The sequence below is a fragment of the Pungitius pungitius genome, chromosome 4 (genome assembly GCF_949316345.1).
Source record: "Pungitius pungitius chromosome 4, fPunPun2.1, whole genome shotgun sequence".
Taxonomy (NCBI): domain Eukaryota; kingdom Metazoa; phylum Chordata; class Actinopteri; order Perciformes; family Gasterosteidae; genus Pungitius; species Pungitius pungitius.
Genome location: NC_084903.1, coordinates 10,301,534 through 10,316,248, shown reverse-complemented (window position 1 = coordinate 10,316,248; position 14,715 = coordinate 10,301,534). Strand labels below are relative to the sequence as shown.

Genomic DNA, 14,715 nt, shown 5'->3' with positions numbered 1-14,715 from the left:
CCCTCCTCCAGTTAAAAGGCAGCTCCCTTCTGTTTCACGCCATCATTCTGCAAGTCTTAAACCATCATAGCCCCGTCTTATCCACGCCGGGGGCCATCGCAAATCATTGCTCCCTTTAAATGATTTAGATCTTCTTTTATTGTGTCGCCTGCTGCTTCTTATGCTGGCACCAACATCAGACCATAAGCTAAGGACTAGAGGACCAGCACGCAATTTAAACTGGTTCAGATATATAATACGTATTACTGAAAGAGATATCCTTTTTGCCAATTGTTTTTTTTTACGTTTTTTTTTTTTTTTTATCAAGAATAACTAGACCTTTACTGTGAAACTGTAACTTCTCTACAGATCTAGCAACAACAAAACGACGACATGAGGGCAAAAAGGCTTTTACTAATTATTTTTAGGGATTTCTCCTTTCTTGACACTTGCAGTATTTCTTCCTCGGCTATGGCGCTTTAAGGGTTGCTCTGCGGAACATGAATCCAGGTTAGACGGTATCGGGCTTTAATGACAGCAGTTATTCATATGAGAAGTGACAACATGGGCCTGGCTCTACAATGATTACTCTATACCAGGGTGCAAAGCTTCATGGATACTTGTCTTATGATTTATTGATTTCATGTTTAAAGTGCCTTTTAAGAAAGAATAATTAATCGTTATCCCTGATGGCTGTACTATATTAGTTACTTCATGTAACTCAGGGCTTGACATTAAGCTTTTTCAGCTACTTGACCTTGGGCAAGTAGCTGAAATGTTTCACTCACTTGATACTTAAAACACTTGATAACTTATGTGTTCGAAATGGACAATGTAGGCTGAAATAAATCAATTCAACAAAGATTTGGACATCTGGGGAATCAGAGACCAACAATTCTAAATGGTATATTTTTTCTATTTTATTGTCATACTGTATGTATATCTATAGATATATATCTATATCTATAGATATATCTATTTGCAGTATTTCTTCCTCGGCTATGGCGCTTTAAGGGTTGCTCTGCGGAATATGAATCCAGGTTAGATGGTATTGGTTAGAGGTTAGAGGTTAGAATATATCTATCTATGGATATATATCTATATCTATAGATATATCCAACAAATATATCTATATATAGATATATTTGGTGGCGCTGCATAAGACAATTAAAGGATCATTGAACTTTATACAATGAATGTATATACTGTATCTCTACACATATTTTTCTCTGATTCAATGCTATTGCTGTGAAAACCTTTTCTGTCAAGCAACTTCTGTATTCTGTAATTCTGTATTATTAAAAAAAATATTTATTTACAAGAATACTTTTGCACATACAGTGATAAGATGATCTCACAAGCAGGACGGTGCTACGGCAGAAGAGTCAGTCACAGCGATTACTCACAGCATTAGGATGACAATTAATTACAATATAATATATTTATGTGTCTGATTGAGTATGTTGTGGCTGTGCCACCAATTGGTTGCTGACCGCTAATGTCAACTAGCACTATTGAATGATTCATAGGATATGTTGTGTAACACGTAGCATAATCAGGGATCAGGGATGACAAAGCAATAAGCCTGACGGCATATGTTTTATTTTACATATATCAGCCCCTAATAAACATCACGGGGCATTCCACTTGCCCGAGCAGAATTGACTTGCTTTGGGAAAGCGTTAATGTTGAGCCCTGCAACCTAATTTATTCTGCTTTGACTGAACTCTTTAGAACCCCAGATTGACTGACCCAAAGCCCAGCATGGGTAAACACATTGAATGTCAAAACGATGGGATGGTTTACGACTAGTACTACATATATTTTTCTTTTTTTAAGTGTAAGGCTAAATGTTCTACCTTCCTTCATTACCCATTGTTAGATACAAATTATCTTTCACTTCATTTACAAATCTGCAAAGATATCTGGAATCAGTATTTACTCATCTTTTATTTACTCAGCCAGATGGTACGTTTGGACACCATCAAGCATCTCCTAATTCAACAGACGCCGAATTGAGAACTTTCTTTCTGTTTTGGCTACCTGGCTGTCTGCCAATGTGTCTAAAAGCCCATTATCCAAGGCAAATATGTGGACCCCCCCTTATCTGCTGCTATCGCAGAGCACAAGTACAGGCAGAGTTGTTTCTTTGAGGAAAGAGAATGGCCGGCTCTCTGCATAAACGTCTTCTCCACTCAACCTTTCTCCCAGAGATTTCAGCAGAGATTCTCTTAGCTGTCAGGAAACAATTGCTCTCTGTGAAAGGCAGGAGCTGGTGCAACTTTAAATTTAAAGATCTTTTAAATGAGCTGCCATTGTGTGATTGATGGACTGCGTGGAGCTTGCCTCTCGTTCTTCCATATCCTACAACAGAGGGCTTTAATTACGAGCCCTTTTGTATTGATGCTGTCAGCTTCAGTGTGACATGCATCATGTATGGGGTGAGAATGGATTTCACCACCTGGTTGCTCCGTACAGTATCATTGCACACAATGTCACCGGTTGGAATTGCATTGTCATCAAAGTAGAGTGATATTGCCTGGGGATCAGGGCCTTTTGGTATTCAGATATTCACTCATCTGCCCCCCCCCCCCCCTCTCCTGAGTTTAAAGTGAATTTGATTTTGATTGATGAAAAAACATGTATGAACAGTTAATGTGATACTCGCTTTGCATCTCAAAAAGAAAATGATTATCCATTAAAATGTACTGTTTTTTGACATCTAAATGCATGCACAGTGGTGGTCATGAAGATGTTGATTAAACAACTGTGAGCTCCAGTTAAATAGCACTAGAGAGTTAAAAATATACTGTAGGCGATAAAGGTACAGTGTTTACAGGTAATAAACATAACATCTTCTGTGAATGGAATGTATGTAACAATATCCACATACTTTTTAATTTTAACATTGGTCGTAGCATAGGTAGCTAAAAGCTCATATTCATTTCTATAAAGGTCTAATCAAGTATCTGCCTTGGGGACGGGCACTTTTAAATGTGCTCCTATCCCACTGCTTTTTCCTCAGCCAACTCGTTCCAACTCATTCAAATGTGTGAAGAATGCGAGTCGCCTGTCGGACTATTGATGTAGTCAAATGCATCGTGACAGCTGACTGTAATTTACACCCCACCAAGCACGGGTAAAATGTGTGAAAACTTAATAGATCATGGGAGTTGTTGTGTTCTAATTCCATCTATGCATTTTTTTCTGAATTTCTTAAAATATTTTCAAAAAGAAATGGCCATGTATTGTACATGCCATTTCAGTTGTATTCATTTTGTAATGACGTGCTTTTTCCAAAATATTTGTGGGGAGACTCTTTCTTTAAGTCAGATCTGATTTCTTCCCCCGAGTCCATCGGCTGAGGAAGAGTTTTAGTTGCGAATGTGATGTCATTGTCACACTTGAAACTACGGCACAGACCTAAACCCATTATCAATTTGGGCAAACATACATTCCTCTGCATTGCTGCATTACATTTTATTGGAAAATCAAGGTAACCGTTTTGCTTGGTTTTCTGAAAGAATAAAGTCCAGCCTCTCTGAGCTCTCCTGTCCCACAGCTTGTATGAGGCAGCATTCACTCAATAGTTGGCTCTTGGGCCCCTAAAGGATCAAGCTGAAGCTCTTTGTTGCTTTCAACAATGCCTCTGTGCTTCCTGATTTAAATGAGGGTCTTCGCCACTGACTAATGTGATGTTTCTCATCCAGTGTCATTAGGATATGTTAATTCCTGATAATTAAGGTCCTGGTATCATGCTTTCCATTAATGAAGGATTGGGATTCATCAACATCAACCTGGATATGATTAAAAGCAGATGTTTCAGAATAGTTAGTGAATCAGGCCATGGTATTTAGTCAAGGCATTCTCATGTGCAGAATGAAAAGTGTTTCTTGACTGAGACTCCCTTGTTTATTATACAGTGTCTCACAGTTTATGTTTTAGTGCATGAAGAGGCGTGCTACTAACACGTTGAGATACTAATCAAACCAGAACGGAATGCAAACGGAAATTCCAACTCTTTCTGAGATGTGCAGCATGTGTTTCTATGACAATTTAAATATGCAGTTGGGTCGAAGATTCATGAAGTATATATGAAAAAGAAACAGCAAAGAAATATCAGATGATGTCTCTGGAGACATGTATTTCAGAAATACAACCATAGATTTGACTGTCCTGCAACTTGTCATGACTAGTTCAGATTCATATTAAGGAAACATTGTTGGATTGAGAGGAAGTCAGTCGGCCAGTTAAGAGAAAACTTACTGTAATCATTGCTATATCCTTTCATGCATATCTATTATTTATGTAATTCTGAACCGAATCGAATGAGGAAGATAATCGCGGTATCACAACAATGGCAACATATTTTATATCGTTCATAAAATAGAAAGAAAAAAAAGTGTTTAGATGAAATTAATGTATTTAAAAAAAATGTCTATGGCAGTTTTAAATTAAGAATGTATTGGAGCTCTACTTTTTAAATACAGAATTGTTAAGGATTTTTATTTGAAGAGAAACCTCAGGACCGAACCCTGTGTCAGGATTGTTCTTCCACTTTTGTAGTCAGTGTACACGGAAAGGAAAACAATATTTTCATAATTGGCTGAAGACAAGCCCACAGACTGACATATTTTGTATCTTGTGCAGGTAGCGAATATTGCAGAAAACTGCATCACAACAGATACATACAATTACTGCCTGGTTTGTTTTGTTTAGTGAAGCGCTGGCTTTAAATTGTGAATAACAATGAAATGGAAATTACCGAGGACTGTTTTGCTATGCAGTGCACCTGCTGCTGACATATACTGGGGGTCTCAGAAGAAAGTTATAGTTGTATAATAAAACATATCTGCTTTGTATAATATTTATATGGAAGCCCTAAGCAATCAAAATATTTCTCCCATTGACCAACATCAAAATATCTGTTTGGCTCATGTACAGTAGCACAGTGAATATAGGAGTGGATGATATGTGACACCTCTGTCTTCAACCTGGAATATGCAACACTACCCTTGTCTGTTAGAGGACCTGGATTACAGCGGCGGACAAGGTCAGACATGTGGTTCGGTGCTGCTCCTGCACAATTTACTGCTCAGTCTTGAAGGTATATTGTCAGTATCAATTTTTCCAACAATTTCTACTTAAGTAAAGAGAGATTGTAGTGTATTTTTCTGCATGGAATTACATCAATGCAAATTAATTCCTTTCTGATGTCTAACTGGGGTAACTGACTTTCTTTAAATCTTTGGCATTCACTTCACTACGAGATCGGCCACTTGTGCGAGATGAAAAAAGGGTTTGAATTACTGCATTTTTTCTCTCTTCTTGACTCAACCATTGCTGTCTCTTTCAATTTCCCAACAACTGAGTACAGAGCAATGAAGGCCTTACGGGATCAACTGTCTGAAAATTGCCCAAATCATCTCCAATTTTACAATATATCACGTCTCCCCTTCCTATAACGACCGCATTTTCTTTCCAGTGAGTGGGGAACATAAATGTTTTTGCCTAATTCTCCAGCCATCCATCTAACACATGTTGAAAATGTCACTAAAAAAATAAAGATTAGTACCACCTATAACTGGTTCTAAGGAAGAGTCATCTATTTACTACACGCAGTGTGATTCATCCACTGTGGACTCGTAATATCTGCACTAATGGTAAGAGCAGTTCGTCCAATGGTTGTTGAGATATTTCCAGACGGACCAAAGTGGTGGACCACTAGTGTAGTGCCCAATTGTGAGAAGCAGATTACACTGTAAACTTTCAGTATATCACATTGAGATATATCAATTGTGCTCTTGATGGAACAAGCTGTAGAACGTCACGGTTGAAAAGTTGTATCAAACATAACATTGGATGGATGATGAAAACCCTCTAAATGAAGTGGTATTGTGGATATGCGCTTTAAATGGTGTGATTGAGTAGAGCTAAAGTTTGCTAATGTGTTCACGTGGTCAATTTCAAGTACTCACAAACCACATTCTGGATTATGTGGCAAAAAATGTCTATTAATCAGAATTGTATTCATTTTATTATATGTTTTACATCATCTGGCCATTGAACATAAAAAGCTGTGTCTCTATGACTCCTTTCAAAAAGCTCTGCATGACGAGGCTGAAACATATAAGATGTAATCAAATCCAGGCTGAGCTTTGCACAATGACTACCCTCGGGTCATTCAAGACTGTTGGACCATTAATTGAAACTTGGTCTTAATTAAGCACTCAAAGAAAAAGAGATCCTATTGTTTCAGCCAGTGAGAAATTCATTTCTAAGTAGTGTAAAGTAAAATTAAAGGGTGACCTCGGTTTCTTTGTTGGTTGCAATAAGTGTTTTTATCAGAGCAACAAAAAGGTCACCTTTATTAATCATGATGATTGTTTATTCATAGTAATTAGGCCAGATATCTAAGGAACACTTTAAACAGTTCTCAGAAATTAATTCTTTATGCTCAGAATTACTTTAAGGGTATAAACAGAATGTATTTATCTATTTTGTATGCAGTATAAAAAATAACAAAGACCTCAGTTTCGACAGGCACTAATTTGTTTTTTTTCTTGTGTTAATTATAACTATTTCTGTTCAATGTGCTTACCCCTAAGACACATCTGAATTTTGGTTTGATGTCTTTCATGGGAATAATTGCATCGGACTTGATCCTCTTACATGGACTTTGTAGACATGAAATACTTCACTATCTACTCTTGCAAAGAGTTCTTGAATTAAATAAAAAAAGGATGAACCATATGTATGAATTGTTTTAAACATAACTACTGTAAAATCCCATGATTAATGGTGTCACTGTGATGTGATACACAGTAAATTCTCCTAAGGGCCACTAAATGATGTCCGATACACAGGGGCACACGTGTACTTGATTTGGGTCCAATTAGAAAAATTGAATGAAAAATCCCTGCAGGCTTTTAATTATTAAATAAATGTGGGTGGAACAGCACATTACTTAGTTACAAAGAAACTAGAGTGAGTGACTAGGGACTGATCTACTTCTTTAGGGTGCCACTTGAGAGAAATGAGGATCGGCTAAATAAGTTGCTAAAAAGGTGAGTAAAGGGGATTCTGGTGCAGGTTAATCTAAGGGATGCAGAGTTTCTGTATTAAGGGCAGATTCTGAAGCATTCACGTTGATGGTTTAGCACACTTTGCAAAACTGTGGATTATTGGGCAGAGGAGTTTGACCCTTAAATCCAGCTGTTGTAAGCGTGTTCGTCTTATTCCACTTAACATAATCAGTTCTTCGTGGAAATATTTTTCCATCAAAGCTAAAATGACCCTCATAGTTTGATATCATTGAATGGTTGACACTGTAAAGAATGATAGTAATGTTTACTACAAAGCCATTGTAGTCTGAACGATCTATTCTTCATTTCTCTGATGTTTTTGTTAGAGAATTGCAGCAGGATAATTTACATCAAGTGTGTGCCTTCTTCTTTTGGTTTCTGTCAAACAAAATTAATAACATTTAAAAGGACGGTTAAATAAAGGGAAATTAATAATATAATATCACTTTATCGTAAATGTACTTCTACACGATTTAGTATTTTGCTTGTTACGGTGAATACAAATGTGAAACAGTGGACAAATCATTTTCCCTTGATTAAACACAACACAGCCCACCAGCAAACCACCAGAGGAGCTTTCAGTCCTCCGTTTCCCTGGAAAAACAGGAGTTTGAAGCTGTTGGAAAATGTTTTCAAAGGCGGTCAATGTATTCTCTTTTCGTTATAGTTTAGTTGCCCTTGAACCAGTCAGACGTTTCAAATTCTGTTGAGCTTTAATGAATGGTAGAAAAAAATATATTATGAAGTTTATTGAATGACAGGTGTGTGTACTCAATCACAACAAATATCACCTTAGAAATAATGTGGATGTGTTTCTTATGTTGAAAATATTCTCACGATGATTCAAAGTAGATTACGCCGTTTTCAATATACTCTAACACTATATTCAATTTTAGGTCAGTTGCCTGTTTGACAAATGAATGATTTCAGTGAGTGAGTGAATAATGATGGCTGCTCAGGTTGATAATGTACACTAGTGTCTGTGTCTGAAGCGTATGAATATTTAGTTACAGTATGCAATCAGAACCTTCACATCAATCATTCATAGTCCTTGTGGCCCATTATTTCTGCTCCTGAATTATTAATTATTTGGACTGACTTTCTTCACATAATCAACTACCTCTTGTTGGCTGCTATGAATTAGTCCTGTAAACGGAAACAGAGCCGTACGATTAGAGTTTAAAGTGCAACAACGGCAACTAGATTAAACAGTACTCTTCAGTCTTTCTTGTAAACGACACTACGTCAGCGTTGTAATGCAGCTGTTTGTCCTTTCCATCTCTCCCACCTCTACCCAAACCATCCATCCATCTAGAGTTTTTCCTGGAGCTGCTGGACAATTCTGAGAAGTCTCTCAACAGTATGTTCACAAGGACCTACGGGAAGCTGTACATGCAGAACGCAGAGGTGTTCCAGGACCTGTTCACCGAGCTGAAGCGCTACTACACAGGGGGCAACGTCAACCTGGAGGAGATGCTCAATGACTTCTGGTCCAGGCTGCTGGAGCGCATGTTCCAGTTACTCAACTCCCAGTACCACTTCACAGACGACTACTTGGAGTGCGTCAGTAAATACACAGATCAGCTCAAGCCTTTTGGAGATGTGCCCAGGAAACTTAAGGCCCAGGTTACCAGGGCCTTCATCGCTGCCCGAACCTTCGTCCAGGGGCTGATGGTGGGTCGGGAGGTTGCCAACAGAGTGGCCAAGGTGAGTTTACCTTTCTTTTCATGCTCATTGTGGTGTTGCTTGGCAATAAGTGACCCTGTGTTGTTAAGCAATGTAGCATTATGCTTTAAGATATTTGCCAATATCCTGTAGGATTTTATATGTCTCTTCTCTAACACTGGGTTGTTTTTAGAAGAAGGTGCAGTGTTGTTGTCTGTATAATGTTTTTTTATTTTTATCTACTCAAACACAGGAGAAGCACAGTTCAATGGTTTGAATAGACGCAATGTGGCCATGATCTATCCATATACACCTTCTTATGTCTTGGAAACCTTTTTACTGGACTTCAAATCATACTTCTTTAGATGTTATTGCATCTGAATTATTCATTTAAGGCCACAAAAAAAAAAAAAGTATTTTGATTCCATATGAACATTTTTTTCTTCTTGATCCCTGGGTGTGAGGGTCAGTACGAGACATTGAGACATGACTGGTGGATTACACAGTGTGAAGTGTGCTCCACATGTCAGAAGAATCCCCCGCGGAGAGCAAAGCTTTGCAAAAGAGAAAAGATTAAAGCCCATCAGCCCCTGAGATTGCTGATGGTCTGTTTGCAGTGTTTCTCTCGCTAGTCTCATTTTGTTACTTTGTAGAGAAAGTGTGTCAGAAAAAAATAATTAGGTGATTTGAAGAAAGTTTTTCGTGTTTCGTTGCTAATGGTTTGGCTTGAGAAATTGGTTGATTTGATTCTGATGAATAAATATGTTTTTCCGAGCATTATCAAACACTGGAGATTACAAATCTGTTTTTAAAAGCTTAAAGGATGTTTTTTCTAATTCCATGTTAAACGTAGAAAGTTATGCAACAGTTCTTCATTTAAGTCTTAACTGTGAACATTACATAACCAAAGCTGTTTGCTCTTGATTTTGCAGTGCTGTATGAAATAGATCAAAAACTGTAGCCAGAGATATTCACACACACACACACACACACACACACACACACACACACACATTATGAATATCCTGAGCCGCAAGCGGCCGTTTTTTGCCCCTCTGTTGCGGCTCCCTGAGGCTTTGACAAAAAAACAACATGGAAATACATAACGGTCAATATTTGATTTTTTGCACACTGGACAATCTTACAAAGGGAGCAACTCTCATCTTGAGTTTAAGATGATGCAGAGTCACTGAAAATAAAAAAATGTGTAAACCTGCGTCACATCAAATAAAGCTGCTGTCAAGCGTCTTTCTCTGCAGCTGGCCGCCGATCATCATTCGTAGACCACCCCTCACCTCAGTAGACTGTCAACGGTTTATTGGTTCCACTGCAAACAACGATGGGCTACCTGGATGCTTGATATGTACTCAGCAAACAAGAAACACAGTCAAATGCTCTCGTATATATATATATATATATATATATATATATATATATATATATATATATATATCTCACCCCCGCGCTCATCACGCTGACTGTGTGAGGGTTTTGGGCTGTTCCACACTCAAATTGTCATTCTGAGGGCTCTCTGGCCTTTTGAGATTTTCAAAAATGTACCAGCTGGAAATTATCTTAAATTAAAGTTAAACAATCCGTTGACACTAGTAACAAACATAGAAAACAGGGCAGCAAATTGTCAGTGCATTCGACGCTCAATAGGCTTACATCCATAACATTTCTCTCACAAATTCAGAGTAAAAAAAACACCAAGCACTCAAATCGTGTCAATCATAAATGCCCCTTACATTCGTGGTTTTGATAAAAATGATGAGTCTAATCCACTGATTTCTGACTGTAATACGTCCAGCAGCCATTTTAAACAATGCGCACAGCTCCTTGACACTTTTAAACGACGGAAGGGGAAGTTAGGGGGGTGAATTTCTAAAGCCGTCATATTTTAAGATTTTTAGTCTGAAGCTTTTGAGTCTCACTGACCTCAGCCAAAAAAATGAACTAACCCACCTTAATGGTGCCTCCCAATTTCTTGCTACTCTGTACTGATGGTAGCTTCTCGACCCTCTGACAAATCCCTCTTGTATCTGCAGGAACTTTAGGAGCTCTTACATGTCCGGGGGTTTTATAGCTCAATGGGTTTTGTCCACTTACAGGGAAAAGGGGACATAGTTATATTTTACATTCCCTGTTTCTTGTTGGCTTGGCATGTTTTAGAATGCAATGCCGCCATCAAACACATTGAACAGGTGTGTGTGTGTGCTTCAGGGATAGTGTGGCCAGCTTTGTAAATGCATCATCTCCCAAGCACCAAGGCAAGTGGTGAGAGACCCTCCCTCATTATAGAACCAAAAATTATTTATTAATTATTTTATGAACCATTCTTCTGATTATCTTTGTAGCACAACAATCAGTGTGTAATGTTATAATTTCCACGTATAACTTGTATTCTTAAGTTTGAAACTATAGTCAATCTTGTAATTCCATTACACTCTAACAAAAAAAAAAACACCCGTTGATTAAACACCCACCTTTTAAAAGAATGTAATACAAATTGAGATTAGATGTTGGATTAAACTCTTTTGCAGACACAGTGAACAAACAACCAATGTGACTCACCTTAGACCAAAAATTGCTATTTCATAGAAATGACAAATACAGAAACCCCTCATGGCTGCTGTTTATCCCATTAAAACCATTATTAAAAACTATACAATATACAAGTGATGGTGGTGAATAAAAATGTCTTGACAACTTGCCACATTACAAAAAAGCAGCTTTCATTCAAAGATTTTTCCTCTTTGTTAGACCATGACGGACTTTCATGTAAGACCATGACACAATATTAAAGTGCTACAGCCTCGCCCCCTGCTCCTATACATCACCTCTGAAGAGTCCGTGTTTCATTGTGTATTATTGTCATTTAGCTTGCCTCTCAGGTAGCCTTGCACGGTTCCCCAGTGGCATTGCAGCTGTTTCAGACAAAGAGTTAAAATAAGCACCTCTATAGATTTGTTTTGGGCCCGAAATGCATCTACACTCTGGATGAAATCCAGTATTCCTTGGTTCCTCATTAATTATCAAGTGGAGCCAGGAAACTGTGGGATTGCCAAAGGCTGTCGGGTTGGTGAACATCCATACTGTAGAATTGAAGAGGAAAAAGTTATTTGACATGACAATTCACCTTGACCTAGAAATGCCTATTTACTTCTTGTAGGAACAAAAAGCAACTTGCATCTCCTTACAACACTTTCTCAGGGTAAATAATCCGAGTTTCTCACGTTTTAGGTTTAAGCCAAGACACAAGTACCTTTTTATATGTACAAGGCATTTTGAGTTAGACTTAAGCAAAAGGTTTTTTTAATGCTTTTGTGTGGGAATATAGCTTCATTTATTCTTCAGAAATAAGTGTTTGGTAATTTGATCTGTTTGTGTTATTGTAGCAATTTCTTTATGGGAAAACGGTAGTCAAGCTATGAGGCTTTGTTCAATAACACATCTGAGAGAATGGTGGAAAACCATGTACAATTATTAACATCAATGGTGGTAACTGTAGATAATTATTTGAAAGGACTAATACTACAAGGCACACATTTTCATTTTGATTAAAAGTCCAGCAATTATAAATATGCATTTGAAAATTCAAAATAAAAACAAATGTTATATGTAGCCTTATATCAAAAGTAGTGGCTCAGCCATTTTGGGACATGTGTTGTCTGGGGCATCAGCACCTGGTAGGATCTCCAGAGGCAAACAGGTCTAAGGACCAGGGACACTGTGGAGGAAGTAAACATATGGATATATCTTCCTAATTATTGGAGTTAAAATGCCTACTTGCCTTGGAATCATTATACATTTATTTTCTGCCCCAGGTGTGTTATATGTTGTACATGGCGCCTGGTGAGTGGATCATACTAGAGGCAATTAAGGTGTTAACCCAAACAACCAAATCAGTCAAATCAGAGGTTTCACAATGACGAAATGTGCCTGTTATACGAGAGGGCTGCTTCCAACCATCTGTCTCTTCAATTTGCACGTTACTTTAATACAAGATGGTGCTCTGATGATGATGATGAGCCATACATAATTACTGGTAACCGGCAGCTCTGCATGCAGCGAGTCAGAACGGGAGAGATATTGCGCCATTAAATGGGATTGCACTCGACTTGCACTGAGCAGTTTCCTTAGACCGAGATCCTGGATTAAGAGCAGAATCTCTTCGGATTACAGTTTATGATGACGATTAAGAGTTTCATCCTCGGGGTATTTAAAACACAGTCCGACCATATTAAGACCTGCTCAGGCAATTGCAGGGATTTGGACCATTTGAAAGGTTTAAAGTTCATGCATTTAGAGCACTTATCACTCACTGTGAATATGCAGAGGAAGCCAGCCAAATTCTTGGTGTATGCTCATGGAAGGAAGGAGAAATGAGGGATTTGTTTTTCCTGATGGCTTACACCGTCATGTTGATCTCATTATATACTCATCTCCTACCATGAACTGTCCGATCATTTGGCATTAAGCCCCAAAGCGGTTTTTAAGCACTACACAATATTTACCTTAAATGACTGCTCAGACCGAATGCTCAAATGTGAGGAATATCACATGTGTTTCCTCTGGATTTTCTCGGATGTCTTAGATATGTTTTACTTATTGTGCTCAATGGTCAAATCTGTGTGCCACCTTGCTGCCAGTGCAAAAAGTCTCATTCATCCAAACCCAGAAAACAATGTTACTGTTTGTGTCAGTCTCAGAAAAAAATTAGTTTGGGGTGAAAAGAGAAAATCACTTTTTTAATCACATTCCTGCTGATATTGTTCACTAATTCAACACTAAATCTAATGTCTGACCCGTGCTACATTCTAAGCCCATTCACTTATAGCAGTCCAATAAAATGTGAAGGACGTCCTTTGAATCTCTCTTCTGACAGTGCATGATTCAAATATACATTTTCAATGGGGAAACAACACTTTATACGATAGAGACTGTGACAGCCCATATAAACACAAGCTAGTGTCACTTCCTGATTTCTTTTCTTACCGTACCCCTCACAAACAACTTTACTTCCTGTCTTTGTTTAGTTTTTCTACCCTTTCTTCCCCAAACCACAATTGAGTTTATAATCAACACCACCTAACCCCGGCCAGTGTGCATGTGTCAAACCAGCGATTGCCATGGTGTTTTTGGTGTTTGCTAGCTATGTTCTCCAGGGGAAGGTTGTTCTTTACGTGTCCCCGTTTTTGTTGCCAAGCCTTTTGCTTTTTCCCCGCTGTGTCAAGTCAGCTTGTGCATCTGATGTTTCTGCTTTGGTTTCTAAGGAGATTTTGTCTGTAAAGATCTTAATCCCAAAAAACAAATCTTGAAATAAAACCAGGAATCAGGAATCAGAAAAAGTGGAATGATATAGTATAAGGTGCATAATTAAATTACAGTAATTGGCAAGCAAAGCAATTTCAATGGACTTGCAGTTATTTTCTATGAAAATTTGCACGACTGGTACAAGGGACACAAGGACAAAATGCCCTATTTCATCCAAAAGAGGGAATTTAATAGCGTCCTCTATGTGATCTAGCTCTGCATTTGTGTTTTTGATGACTATGTTGCAAACCCAAAAAGTGGACCGAACCATTCGACTGCAAATTCTGCTCGTGGCAGATTATGTTTTCTGTTCCGTGAGAGAATTGGTCCGTGCACGTTTCTCAGCTGAGGCCCACTTCTACTGATACATGGGACAAACTTGTCCGTCTCTCCAAGCCTTCCTCCCTTCCTCCCTCCCTCTCTCCCTCCCTCTCCCTCTGTCTGTCTGTCTCCTCTCTCACTGGCTCTCAGCTCAAACAGCTTGCTGGGGATAAGGCCTCAGCCACAGTGCTGTGATGGCAGATGGCAACTGGCTCAAAAAGGTTGGCACGTCATCGGGAAATGTGCTGCACCAAAGATGTCCTTTTTAATTAAAAGATTTTGATCTGTGGTGAACTGCAGAATGTCGGAAAATCAGAGGCATGATGTGGTCTGAAATACAAGGACATGA

The 14,715-nt window shown here is 38.4% G+C and overlaps 1 protein-coding gene across 3 annotated transcripts in view; it reads left to right on the top strand.

Moving 5' to 3' along the window:
• gpc6a (glypican 6a) overlaps positions 1-14,715 on the top strand; it is a 97,426-nt gene that overhangs the window by 46,043 nt on the left and 36,668 nt on the right. For all 3 annotated transcript variants that reach the window (XM_037490227.2, XM_037490238.2, XM_037490220.2), the window contains one exon: positions 8,380-8,771. In XM_037490227.2, the coding sequence (XP_037346124.2) occupies positions 8,380-8,771 (392 nt within the window). The remainder of the gene's footprint in view (positions 1-8,379; positions 8,772-14,715) is intronic.